This window comes from Salmo trutta, chromosome 8, assembly GCF_901001165.1.
Source record: "Salmo trutta chromosome 8, fSalTru1.1, whole genome shotgun sequence".
Classification (NCBI taxonomy): Eukaryota; Metazoa; Chordata; class Actinopteri; order Salmoniformes; family Salmonidae; genus Salmo; species Salmo trutta.
Genome location: NC_042964.1, coordinates 4,981,985 through 4,996,530, shown reverse-complemented (window position 1 = coordinate 4,996,530; position 14,546 = coordinate 4,981,985). Strand labels below are relative to the sequence as shown.

The following is a 14,546-nucleotide window of genomic DNA, read 5'->3' as shown; positions in this document are numbered from 1 at the left end:
TAGTGTAGTGGGTCTGTCTATTCTCTCTAGTGTAGTGGGTCTGTCTATTCTCTGTAGTGTAGTGGGTCTGTCTATTATCTCTAGTGTAGTGGGTCTGTCTATTCTCTCTAGTGTAGTGGGTCTGTCTATTCTCTAGTGTAGTGGGTCTATCTATTCTCTCTAGTGTAGTGGGTCTGTCTTATCTCTAGTGTAATGGGTCTATCTATTCTCTCTAGTGTAGTGGGTCTGTCTATTCTCTGTAGTGTAGTAGGACTGTCTATTCTCTCTAGTGTAGTGGGTCTGTCTATTCTCTCTAGTGTAGTGGGTCTGTCTATTCTCCAGTGTAGTGGGTCTGTCTATTCTCTAGTGTAGTGGGTCTGTCTATTCTCTGTAGTGTAGTGGGTCTGTCTATTCTCTAGTGTAGTGGGTCTGTCTATTCTCTAGTGTAGTGGGTCTGTCTATTCTCTCTAGTGTAGTGGGACTGTCTATTCTCTCTAGTGTAGTGGGTCTGTCTATTCTCCCTAGTGTAGTGGGTCTGTCTATTCTCTAGTGTAGTGGGTCTGTCTATTCTCTGTAGTGTAGTGGGACTGTGTATTCTCTGTAGTGTAGTGGGTCTGTCTATTCTATAGTGTAGTGGGTCTGTGTATCCTCTGTATTGTAGTGGGTCTCTGGGATCTTGCCCAGTCAATATTGTCTACTGGATTTTACTTCTGTGAGAAAGTGCATGCAACTGTCTAGGGATTGAGATATTGATCTGTGTCTGGGACCAGGCTATCACAATACACTATAGGCCTGTTGCCTGTTCTTTATTTGGCTTGTGAGAAGGAGAGTGAAAGATAGGTCACATGTCTGGCCTGTGAGTGTGTGCGTGCATATTTGGCCAAGTAAACAGCCAGCCCTGTCCTGTCCGTCTCTCAGTATCTCAGGTGCCAGATCACATCTCCTCACAGCACTGGTGATTCACTCTGGCTCAGATTGGCACAGTCAGGGAGATGGTGTGTGTGTGTGTGTGTGTGTGTGTGTGTGTGTGTGTGTGTGTGTGTGTGTGCGTTGGCAGATTGGCACAGTCAGGGAGATGGTGTGTGTGTGTGTGTGTGTGTGTGTGTGTGTGTGTGTGTGTGTGTGTGTGTGTGTGTGTGTGTGTGTGTGTGTTTGTGTGTGTGTGCGTTGGCAGATTGGTGCAGTCAGGGACGTGATGTGTGTGTGCATGCTGCGAACACGTGCCCATGCCAACACACACACAAACACGTACTACTCACTCACGTGCGCACACACACACACACACACACACACACACAGCCAGTACATGTCTGGTACAGGCCTAGACGTTGACTGACCTTGTTCCTGGTGGTGTACTCCATAACAGCTCATGCCAGCATGCCATGCTGATGGCCATCCTGATAAAACCCCAAAGCCATTTAAGCTCGTGCAGGTGCATACGTCATTAACATGCTAGGGGGATTAGCGGTCTAACGGAACAATTAGGTAAATAAAAGGGCGAACGCTGTTGGATTCACCACTCTGTTTAAACCGTTGGCCTCCGTGACATTTACGGGTTCCAAACAGGCTTCACGTGGGGTACCTTTAAACGGGCCGCTCATGGCGACACACACTGGCTCACACTCACACACACACACACACACACACACAGAGAGGATCCTGGAGAGCAAGTAAGTCTGAAAACATGATGTGTGTGTTTAATTATTGACGTTGAATATGATGTGATAAACACAATGACTGTAATTGCTTTAATATTGTGACGACCCTGGGTTTATAAGGTATAGGGGTCGTCACAATATAATGGTTAGCCTACACTTTATTCATTTCATAAATAGGCCCTATGTTGTGGATAATATGTACACCTATACATTAGAAAATTCTGCTTGTGTTGTTCTATTGCTTTTACTCCTCAAACTCTGGAATTTAAGAATACATGGCGGTTCAGCATTTCTCCAAGAACAGCACCGTAATCAATTACGTTTAGTAGAAATCCAATGCACTTAAACTTCCAGCGCGAATAACAAGGGGCTGCAGAAGAGAGGTACCTTTATCGATAAAATAATGAATTCCGACCAAACCCCTCCTCCTCCCGTGAGACGTCCGCTCCCCCTGTCTCCCCCCTGGCTCCCCCCTGGCTCCCCCATCCACAATAAGAGATAAATGCGATGTGGAGTGGTGCAGGGCTCCCGCCTCGCTGACAGAGAGGAAACGAGCGATTCGCCCGCGTGACTCTCTCACTCATTGACCGCGCGGTCCATAGCAATTTTCATTATCCCTACCGGATAGTGAGCGGTGAGGACCACTGCTAGGCTATCTCCATTGAAGGAAGCGGGACAGAGGGAGAGAGCGAGAGAGAGAGAGGGGGGCGAGACCGTATTTGGAGCTCTCTCCAGCCTGCGCTCCCTCACAACCGCAGCAAGATGCTGAGCGCCGCTCTTTGCCAACCGGCTGCTGTTTCTCCCGTCTCCAGGGGCTGACTCCCGGTGAAGAGAACTCTAAATGGGCGTTTTTACCGTCTCTGTTGATTCTCAAGGATCCACGGTTGGATATTTTCGAAATGAAACGAATGAAAGATGTGAGCATCGAGAAGTGTTCTTGTTGTAGTGTGGTATCTGCAGTCTCCTCCCCCATAACAGTCAAGTCCACTGAACGCAGTGGTTCAGTGATTTTGAGTATTTATTTTCATGATAAATACGGAAACGGATTTACATTTTGACATTAAGGACTTTCCAACTTTTCCCTGTGTTTTGTTGTCTGTTTTGCGGTCTCTGTCCGTGAAACAAAGATCCTAGTACACATCAACTCTGTGGAAAACAGCGACTTGAGAGCTTCCCCCGACTGAAGAGTTTAGCGCTGTTTCTCCCCATCTCTATCCCTCTTCAAGCATCTCCTCTGGGTGGGATTGCGACCGATGCTTGTCCATTGTTTGCTTCTTGTTCTGTCTTGTCATTTGTTTGTTTGTTTCACAGCATGATGATTCACATGCTCAGCCATAATAGCCAAGGAAATGTATTCAAATTACGCATGCAACATGACAGTAATTCGTTTTGTTATGCTAAATTCCTATGACTGAATGCAAAAGAAAGCACGGGCTTATAATATGAGTCTATTTCGGGGGTTGCCTTCTAGGACTTGGCAGATCCATGCTAACTTGATTTGTGTGTGTCTGTGTGTGTGTGTGTGAGTGTGTGTGTGTTTGTGTGTGTGTGTGTGTGTGTGTGTGTGCTTGTCTGTGTGTGTGTGTGTGTGTGTGTGTGTGGCAACTGATCACCCCAATAGAATCCACTAAAGACCTGTCTGTGTGTTTTTGCAGTTACGCTGGAAGTCGCCACACATGTGGCCCTCGAGAGTGGGGAGCAGGCAGCCCTGTCCCCGGGAATCGGCACTCCGCAGGGCGGCCATCAGTGGCAACGTCCTCGCCCTGCCGCCGCACCACGTCCCCACGGGCAGGAGTGTCCGGGTCTTCATCTGCGCCAACCCTGACGGTAAGACACTACTGGCCGGGAATCAAATATGCGAGTCCAGATGACTGAATAAACTGTTTTAGTGATGACCTAATCTGCGGAAAAGTGGGATGCTGCGCGTCACAGTTTGTTCCTGGCGCATGTGTGACCTGTTACGCGCACAATGATACCTAAGTCATTGCACTTTTACCCATTTCCGACAGAAGGTATGTTACCTGTAAAAATATAAGGTCATGTTTATATGACCGCCTTTCCAACAGTTCCCTTAGTTACCACTTATTTGCAGGTATACCTCTTTTATACATATCAGTGGGTAACTTGCGAATTGAGATGGGTGGGGTTGTTGTTAAACCATGGAGGCTGTTTGCAGTCCAAATTAGGGAGGTATTAAACAATGGAAGTGTTAATTAATTGACCTGCAAAAAAAAAGCGGAAAACCATTCACACAGACCCAATACCTGTACTTTGGTTACAGGAATAACATGTCTGTGAAAATGCAAGAATTATATATATGATCTCTAGGCGGATTTTAATTTGTAATGTTATTTACCCATGTCAGATATACCAACAAAATGGTCTACAACTGCAGACGTGGTAAATTAGTGGGATTTTGGACTGTGGGTGAAAGGGATATTACAGACATGAAGGTTGATTTAGAATTCGCGCTGCTCATGAGCAAATTTATTTCATAAAATGTCCAATATTTATGTCAGATCTTTCCAGTTCATGAGAAAAAAAGAGCATTGAACAAAGGGCATATGTAGGTATGTAATTTACTGTCTCCTCATCATGATGGTCCCAATGGTCCATACAAACGACAGGACAGGAGAGTGACATATCACGATACTCTACCAGCCCTGTCACTGACTTGACACAGAGTGTTCCCCGTCCAACAGTCAGTCACTAATGGCATTGTTCAATTCAATTAGGACGCGCATCAGTGCCGTAGACATTAATGAGCCAAACCCACTCGACCGGAGTGGGTAGACCGAGATTACCGTTCGGTCAACAACGGTCATATGGATGAATTAGCCAATTATAATATACGTCACTTCGTTTTGAAAAGTGATTTTAATCATATGGGATTCTCAAGCAATGTGAAATATGTTGTGAGGTAGGGATTTTCCTAACAGTTTGTGAGAAAACGTCAATGACGCGCAAGGCTGTGGGGGTGGGAGGGGGGAAAGCATGCACTTGCAGAGCTGCTGAATATGGCCTCGGGTCGGGAAGTAAAAATAGGCTTTCTAAAAGCGGAGTAAACAAACCAAGAGAGCTAGAGTAGCCTAGACACAAACAGAGAGGGTGAGATGAAGGGCGAGATGGAGAAAGGGACGATGACAAACTCATTGACCAAAAAAAAACAGGGCCAAATATTTCTCTTATTTTGTCCCGGTTTTATCCAATGGAAAACATACTAGAATAAATGTGCCACCTGTTGCTGGTCCAATCATTAAATTGCACCTGCAGTAACTCTGAAGATGCTTAGAAATCAAAGGTCCAATAGGAATACATGGAAAATATGAAATGCATTTGAAATATTTGGCAGTCCATTTCAGGAACGATATTGACACACTGTTGACTAACGTTTACTGTACATTATACAAAGGGTGGGTCTAATCCTGAATGCTGATTGCTTAAAACCGCATTCCAGCCGGTGTCTATTCCACAAGTTACCACCGGCTAAATTTATGAAGTTAAAATTCCTATTTATTCTGTTCCATCTGACTGGGCAATCCACTGTCTCATTAGCCCAGCCAGGCAATTTATAAACTTGATCTCCACTATAAAAGCATCTAGACATTATCTCACATTTCTTTTAGACTCACATTTAGTTTTCAACAGTGGAGATTTGTATTAACCTTGTTGTCTGTCTCTCCGACATTTGCAACATTGTTTTAATATTCATATTTGAACTCCAGCTGTCCCATAGTAATAATGTCGAGAGTCGGAACGAGACAGACAGACAGGCAGCGTTTCTCAGCCAGTCGAATTAACCAATCAGCTGGCATAATTTTTATGGATATACATTATACAAAGAAATGTCAATTGAAAAAAAGGTAAAACGGAACAAAGTGCAGCTAGTTTACAGTCTTTCCAGCTTGAGTCTAAAGTGATTGTGTTAGCTGTGTTGTTGGCTAGCTCCTCTGAACAACAGTGTCCTGACAAGTGAGCACATTTTCTATGCCAGGTGACGTTGCGCCTCATTAGCTCATTGCTATGGATGCATCCAAATAAATGTCACTAGAAAACAGCTAGGATTGTAAAAAAAAATATCAATTTTAGCCTAAAATGACATAATCTAACTGCCTGTAGCTCAGAACCTAAAGCAAGGATATGCATATTCTTCATACCATTTGAAAGGAAACACTTTGAAGTTTGTGGAAATGTGAAACTAATGTAGGAGAATATAACTCATTAGATCTGGTAAAAGATAATACAAAGAAAAAACATGCGTTTAAAAAAAAAATGTTTTCATCATCTTTGAAATGCAAGAGAAAGGCCATAAAATTACTTAGGAGTCTAGGTGCAATTTAGATTTTGGCCACTAGATGGCAGAAGTGTATGTGCAAAGATCTAGACTGATCCCGTGAGCCATTGCATTACTGTTCAGAATGTTGTATCAAGTCTGCGCAAATGTGCCTAATTGGTTTATTGATACATTTTCAAGTACATAACTGTGCACTCTCCTCAAACTATAGCATGGTATTCTTTCACTGTAATAGCTACTGTACATTGGACAGTGCAGTTAGATTAACAAGAATGTAATCTTTCTGCCCATATAAGACATGTCTATGTCCTGGAAAGTTTGCTGTTACTTACAACTGTCATGCTAATCACATTATGGCACGTTAGCTCAACCGTCCAGGTATAGGGACACTGATCCAAATGCAGCTACTGTGTTGTTATTCTGTCTGCAATGTTTGACGTGACTGTAAGTTAGCCGGAGTTGGCTAGCTAGCCAACAAGGGATAAGAACATTGCCAGCCAGTTTGGCAATGGAACATTTAGAACGAACGACTGGGTCACGTCCATAGATACAGAACTGAAAGACTGAACGACTGGGTCACGTCCATAGATACAGAACTGAAAGACTGAACGACTGGGTCACGTCCATAGATACAGAACAGAAAGACTGAACGACTGGATCACGTCCATAGATACAGAACTGAAAGACTGAACGACTGGGTCACGTCCATAGATACAGAACTGAAAGACTGAACGACTGGGTCACGTCCATAGATACAGAACAGAAAGACTGAACAACTGGGTCGCGTCTCTGGCAACAGAACTGATCAAACGAACGACCAGCTGGCTTGCGTAGCAACCCTAGATTTGTGTCGGGACTATATCTTGTGGAAGGATGAAATAGTATGAATAAATTCATCAAAACAATGTTTTTAATTAAAATATGTAAATCATTATCTGAATATGTTGGTGACCCGTTGTATAAAAGTGATAATGCCCTGGAAGCCGGTGTTTGGAGGATATATTGGCACGGTTTGCCGCCCCTCGGTTTCTGGGGCATTATCACTTAAATGAAAGTCTTCTATCACATTAGGTCATCCAGAACTAGTCACTTTATTGTGAATTCATGATACTGGTGCTGGGAGGTAGACATTGATTCTACACCAATACACAGATACATTGTTGTGGAGAGAGAACGAGAGAGAGAGGCAGTGGAAAGAATCAACCAAAAAAAAACAGAGCAAATTGGAACGTTACTTGGCCCTAAACATAGTCTTGCTATTGCGAGAAGCCGCCATAGGCACACCTGGCTCTCGAGAGAAGACCCATAAAATGAGGTGAAAACTGAGCTGCACTTCCTAACTTTCTGCCAAATGTATGACCACATTAGAGTTACATATTTCTCACAGATCACACAGATTCACAAAGAATTTGAAAACAAATCAAACATGGATAAACTCCCATATCTGTCAGGCAAATATGCAGTGTGCAATCACAGCAGCAAGATGTGTGGCCCGTTGCCATGACAAAAGGGCAACCAGTGGAGCACAAACAACATTGTAACTACTACCAATTTCTGTTTATTTGTCTTCCCCTACCATTCGTACCAAAACTATTTGCACATTGCTAAAACACTGTACATAGCTGGTAATATAACACTTGGTATGTCTTTATCTTTTTGAAACCTTTTTGAGTGTATTGTTTACTGTTCATTTCTAATTGTTTTTTTGTTGATGTTGTTTTGCGTCTTTTCACTTTTATTTATTGTTTATTTCATTGCTTTGGCAATGTAATTACATATTTCTCATGCCAATAAAGCCCATTTGAACTGAATATAGAGAGGGAGAGAGAGGGGGAGAGAGAATTCACACCTTCATTGTCTGTGATCAGCACCAAGTGATCAGCAACTCTATGGACTGGAAAGGGTTTTTCTAGAAGTAACACAATAATACCTTGCACTGTTGGTTGGAGTGCTGTTCCACTAGAGGGCGCAACTTCTGCACCACACTAAGTTAAAGTGGTTTTGTCGTAAGAACACCATGGCAAAGATGGAATAATAATATGTTATTAAGGAGTAATCTATAACCTATAGGGAAAGTGATCTAGAACCTATAGGGAGAGTGATCTAGAACCTATAGGGAAAGTGATCTAGAACCTATAGGGAGAGGGATCTAGAACCTATAAGGAGAGTGATGTAGAACCTATAGGGAGAGTGATCTAGAACCTATAGGGAGAGTGATCTAGAACCTATACTGAGAGTGATCTAGAACCTATAGGGAGAGTGATCTAGAACCTATAGGGAGAGTGATCTAGAACCTATAAGGAGAGTGATATAGAACCTATAGGGAAAGTGATCTAGAACCTATAGGGAAAGTGATCTAGAACCTATAGTGAGAGTGATCTAGAACCTATAGGGAAAGTGATATAGAACCTATAGGGAGAGTGATCTAGAACCTATAGGGAAAGTGATCTAGAGCCTATATCTAGAACCTATAGGGAAAGTGATCTAGAACCTATAGGGAAAGTGATCTAGAGCCTATATCTAGAACCTATAGGGAAAGTGATCTAGAACCTATAGGGAAAGTGATCTAGAGCCTATATCTAGAACCTATAGGGAAAGTGATCTAGAACCTATAGGGAAAGTGATCTAGAACCTATAGTGAGAGTGATCTAGAACCTATAGGGAGAGTGATCTAGAACCTATAGGGAGAGTGATCTAGAACCTATAGGGAAAGTGATCTAGAACCTATAGGGAAAGTGATCTAGAACCTATAGGGAGAGTGATCTAGAACCTATAGTGAGAGTGATCTAGAACCTATAGGGAAAGTGATCTAGAACCTATAGGGAGAGTGATCTAGAACCAATAGGGAAAGTGATCTTGAATCTATAGTGAGAGTGATCTAGAACCTATAGTGAGAGGGATCTAGAACCTATAAGGAGAGTGATGTAGAACCTATAGGGAGAGTGATCTAGAACCTATAGGGAGAGTGATCTAGAACCTATACTGAGAGTGATCTAGAACCTATAGGGAGAGTGATCTAGAACCTATAGGGAGAGTGATCTAGAACCTATAAGGAGAGTGATATAGAACCTATAGGGAAAGTGATCTAGAACCTATAGGGAGAGTGATCTAGAACCTATAGTGAGAGGGATCTAGAACCTATAGGGAAAGTGATCTAGAACCTATAGGGAGAGTGATCTAGAACCAATAGGGAAAGTGATCTTGAATCTATAGTGAGAGTGATCTAGAACCTATAGTGAGAGTGATCTAGAACCTATAGTGAGAGTGATCTAAAACCTATAGGGAGAGTGATCTAGAACCTATAGGGAGAGTGATCTAGAGCCTATAGTGAGAGTGATCTAGAACCTATAGTGAGAGTGATCTAAAACCTATAGGGCGAGTGATCTAGAACATGCATGGTATAGGGACACCGATCCAAATGTAGCTACTGTGTTGTTATTCTGTCTGCAATGTTTGACGTGACTGTAAGTTAGCCGGAGTTGGCGAGCTAGCCAACAAGGGATAAGAACATTGCCAGCCAGTTTGGCAATAGAACATTTAGAACGAACGACTGGGTCACGTCCATAGATACAGAACAGAAAGACTGAACAACTGGGTCGCGTCTCTGGCAACAGAACTGATCAAACGAACGACCAGCTGGCTTGCGTAGCAACCCTAGATTTGTGTCGGGACTATATCTTGTGGAAGGATGAAATGGTATGAATAAATTCATCAAAATAATGTTTTTAATTAAAATATGTAAATCATTATCTGAATATGTCGGTAACCCGTTGTATTAAAGTGATAATGCCCTGGAAGCCGGTGTTTGGAGGAAATATTGGCACGGTTTGCCGCCCCTCGGTTTCTGGGGCATTATCACTTAAATGAAAGTCTTCTATCACATTACGTCATACAGAACTAGTCAGTTTATTGTGAATTCATGATACTGGTGCTAGGAGGTAGACATTGATTCTACACCAATACACAGATACATTGTTGTGGAGAGAGAACGAGAGAGAGAGGCAGTGGAAAGAATAGGGAAAGTGATCTAGAACCTATAGGGAAAGTGATCTAGAACCTATAGTGAGAGTGATCTAGAACCTATAGGGAAAGTGATATAGAACCTATAGGGAGAGTGATCTAGAACCTATAGGGAAAGTGATCTAGAGCCTATATCTAGAACCTTTAGGGAAAGTGATCTAGAACCTATAGGGAAAGTGATCTAGAGCCTATATCTAGAACCTATAGGGAAAGTGATCTAGAACCTATAGGGAAAGTGATCTAGAGCCTATATCTAGAACCTATAGGGAAAGTGATCTAGAACCTATAGGGAAAGTGATCTAGAACCTATAGGGAAAGTGATCTAGAACCTATAGTGAGAGTGATCTAGAACCTATAGGGAGAGTGATCTAGAACCTATAGGGAGAGTGATCTAGAACCTATAGGGAAAGTGATCTAGAACCTATAGGGAAAGTGATCTAGAACCTACAGGGAGAGTGATCTAGAACCTATAGTGAGAGTGATCTAGAACCTATAGGGAAAGTGATCTAGAACCTATAGGGAGAGTGATCTAGAACCTATAGGGAAAGTGATCTAGAATCTATAGGGAGAGTGATCTAGAACCTATAGGGAGAGTGATCTAGAACCTATAGTGAGAGTGATCTAGAACCTATAGGGAAAGTGATCTAGAACCTATAGGGAGAGTGAACTAGGACTATAAGGCACACTAGGGGAATGTGTGCACTAAGGAAGAGATGACCTTAAGGTCTACTTATGCTTTGCCAGAGGTAACTACAGTATTATAACAGTTGTACTGTGTTTTTAGATGTTTCTGGCCCACTGGGTCCTCTTCCCCAGATGTGATTCAGTGTTACAGATTGATTTGTTCTCTGCCTGGTAGTGACCTAAATCCTATGATGTACAGTCTTGTCACTGCCCAGACTAGTGTAGTCAAAGACCACAGACCGTCCTCTCAGTCCCCTGTTGATGATTCTGCCTTTAAGAAGCCTCTTACCAACCACTGTAACAATGTTACTGCCGCTACTTAAAGAGGCAATACGTCATTCAGGAATTCTTTAAGAATCAATGGCTTTATGGTTCATTTAAAAGTCCAAAAAAGGATGTACAAATCCCAGATTGCCATTTTAAGGACTCGTTGTATGTAGGTTATGGGCACAATAAAACATTGAAGCTGAGATGATTTTGCTGAAAGTTGTTCTAGTTTAGTTCATACCTTATAAAAAAAATCACGACAGCGGTGATGGAAACAGGTACAATTTTATAATGCCGACAGATCATTTGTTTTGTTCGACCTGGTAAAATCTTTTTTGTGTCGGGTAAAATGTATTAGGCGAGAAATGGCGGTGTAAACGCCTTTATGCACAAGTATTGATATAATCATCATCATGTCGAAGTAAACTTGGAGTCACGCGATGATATGGTGTGTGTTCCTCCCACTTTGACTTGGGAAAGCGTGCAGTTTTATTAGGCTGCAGATGAAATAAGTTACCTGGCCTTGAGATAGAAGCTGTTTTTCAGTCTCTCGGTCCCAGCTTTGATGCACCTGTACTGACCTCGCCTTCTGGATGATAGCGGGGTGAACAGACAGGTGCTCGGGTGGTTGTTGTCCTTGATGATCTTTATGGCCTTCCTATGACAACGGGTGCTGTAGGTGTCCTGGAGGGCAGGTAGTGTGCCCCCGGTGATGCGTTGTGCAGACCTCACTACTCTCTGGAGAGCCTTACGGTTGTGGGCAGAGCAGTTGCCGTACCAGGCGGTGATTAAGCCTGACAAAGCCAAATTTCTTCAGGCTCCTGAGGTTGAAGAGGCGCTGCTCTCTCTGTCTGTGTGGGTGGACCATTTCAGTTTGTTTAAAACTTTCCCTCTGCTGTTTCCTGAAGTCCACGATCATCTGGTTTCTGAGGGAGAATAGGAACGATTGAGTCAGTTGAGCCAGTTGAGCCTCTCGCCATCTCTCTCTCCTCCCCCTCTCTCTCTCTCTCTCTCTCTGTTTCTCCCTCCCTCCCCCCTTTTTCTATCTCTCCCCATGTCTCTCTCTCCTCCCCCTCTCTCCCTCCTCCCCCTCTCTCTGTTCCCCCTCTCTCACTCTCTCTCTCTCTGTCTCCCACCTCTCTCTCTGTTTCTCCCCCTCTCTCTCTCTCTCTCCTCCCTCTCTCCCACCTCTCTCTCTCTGTTTATCCCCCCTCTCTCTCTCCCCCTCTCTCTCTCTCCTCCCTCTCTCCCACCTCTCTCCCCCCTCTCTCTCTCTCTCTCTCTCTCTCTCTCTCTCTCTCTCTCTCCCTCTCTCTATCCCCCTCGCTCTCTATTTCTCCCCCTCTCTCTCTCCCTCTCTCTCTCCCCCTCTCTCTCCCACCTCTCTCTCTGTTTCACCCCCCTCCCTCTCTCTCTCTCTCTCTCTCTCTCTCTCTCTCCCACCTCTCTCTCTGTTTCTCCCCCTCCCTCTTTCTCTCTCTCCCTCTCTCTCCACCCCTCTCTCTGTTTCTTCCCCTCTCTCTCTCTCTCTCTCTCTCTCTCTCTCTCACCCCCCTCCCCATTTTCTCTCTCTCTCCACTCTCTCCCGTAGACATATCTTTCCAGAGCTAGTTAAACACAGGTACAATGAGGACCTGGTGCTTGTCCAGTGTTGGTGCTGTTATGATATTATGAGGGGCATTATAGAGTCCAGTAGAGTGTGGTACTGTGCCGTTTCCTTGTGAATGTTTATGCTCTTCCAAAGCCTTCATCAGAATGACAATGAACGAACAAACACACAGCAAAACGAACTTCATACAATCAATAGAAATTTGAATCAGACGCTGTGTTTCTATGACATCTGTGTCAGTGTGTATGTAAAATGTTTAGGGCCGACCCTATTCTGTCGAATGGTCCATTGTTTGGTCAATAGGCTGTTGGTCCACCAAGATTTCTTCAGTGGAGCAGTAGCAAAATTCATGTGCAAGACACCTATTTGATTCATGCCTGTCTGAGGGGACTGATCCATTGTAGAGGCCTGTCTGAGTGGACTGATCCATTGTAGAGGCCTGTCTGAGTGGACTGATCCATTGTAGAGGCCTGTCTGAGGGGACTGATCCATTGTAGAGGCCTGTCTGAGTGGACTGATCCATTGTAGAGGCCTGTCTGAGTGGAGTGATCCATTGTAGAGGCCTGTCTGAGTGGAGTGATCCATTGTAGAGGCCTGTCTGAGTGGACTGATCCATTGTAGAGGCCTGTCTGAGGGGACTGATCCATTGTAGAGGCCTGTCTGAGTGGACTGATCCATTGTAGAGGCCTGTCTGAGTGGAGTGATCCATTGTAGAGGCCTGTCTGAGTGGAGTGATCCATTGTAGAGGCCTGTCTGAGGGGACTGATCCATTGTAGAGGCCTGTCTGAGTGGACTGATCCATTGTAGAGGCCTGTCTGAGTGGACTGATCCGTTGTGGAGGCCTGTCTGAGTGGATTGATCCGTTGTGGAGGCCTGTCTGAGTGGACTGATCCGTTGTGGAGGCCGTGAGGCCCAGTCCATCACTCTAAGACATGTGCTACTATGCAACAATAATAAAAACAATATTATTTTATCACAAATGTGCTTTCTCCCACGTTGGATAGCAGTCGCTGTCAGCGGTTCTGAAACATCAGTGCTCTGTTGAATTGCCGCTTTTTCCTAGACCATGTTTCTATGTGCTTAATAGCTAAGTTACCCAGCATATTGGTGTTGAGGACAATGTGGCGGAGGCAGCAGCGGAGTTAGGAGATGAGAAAACAGCTTTTGCCTTAATTGTCTAAGAAAAGTGAGGCGAGAAGAAATCCCAACTTAATTAGGTCTATTTTCAAGATCCTAACTGTTAAATGTGCCTGCCTTCATAAATCATCCACATACACTACCGTTCAAAAGTTTGGGGTCACATTAAATAGTACCCGCAAAACACCACTCAACGTCAACAGTGAAGAGGCGACTCCGGGATGCTGGCCTTCTAGGCAGAGTTGCAAAGAAAAAGCCATATCTCAGACTGGCCAATAAAAATAAAAGATGAAAATGGGCAAAAGAACACAGACACTGGACAGAGGAACTCTGCCTAGAAGGCCAACATCCCGGAGTCGCCTCTTCACTGTTGACGTTGAGACTGGTGTTTTGTGGGTACAACTTAATGAAGCTGCCAGTTGAGGACTTGTGAGGCGTCTGTTTCTCAAACTAGACACTCTAATCAAATCAAAGTTTATTTGTCACGTGCGCCAAATACAACAGGTGTAGTAGACCTTACAGTGAAATGCTTACTTACAGGCTCTAACCAATAGTGTAAATAAGATATTAGGTGAACAATAGGTAGGTAAAGAAATAAAAACAACAGTAAAAAGACAGGCTATATTCAGTAGCGAGGCTACATACAGACACCGGTTAGTCAGACTGATTGAGGTAGTATGTACATGTAGATATGGTTAAAGTGACTATGCATATAGAGAGTAGCAGTAGCGTAAAAGATGGGGTGGTGGGTGGTGGGACACAATGCAGATAGCCCAGTTAGCCAATGTGCGGGAGCACTGGTTGGTCGGCCCAATTGAGGTAGTATGTACATAAATGTATAGTTAAAGTGACTGATGTGGTGTACTCCTCAATGCCATTGGAAGAATCCCGGAACATG

The 14,546-nt window shown here is 43.8% G+C and overlaps 1 protein-coding gene across 1 annotated transcript in view; it reads left to right on the top strand.

Annotated features, from left to right (window-relative positions):
* Positions 1-2,270: 2,270 nt before the first annotated feature.
* nwd2 (NACHT and WD repeat domain containing 2) overlaps positions 2,271-14,546 on the top strand; it is a 74,457-nt gene continuing 62,181 nt past the window's right edge. The window contains exons 1-2 of the mRNA XM_029761830.1: positions 2,271-2,554; positions 3,293-3,464. Coding sequence (XP_029617690.1) covers positions 2,537-2,554; positions 3,293-3,464 — 190 coding nt within the window. The 5' untranslated portion in view covers positions 2,271-2,536. The remainder of the gene's footprint in view (positions 2,555-3,292; positions 3,465-14,546) is intronic.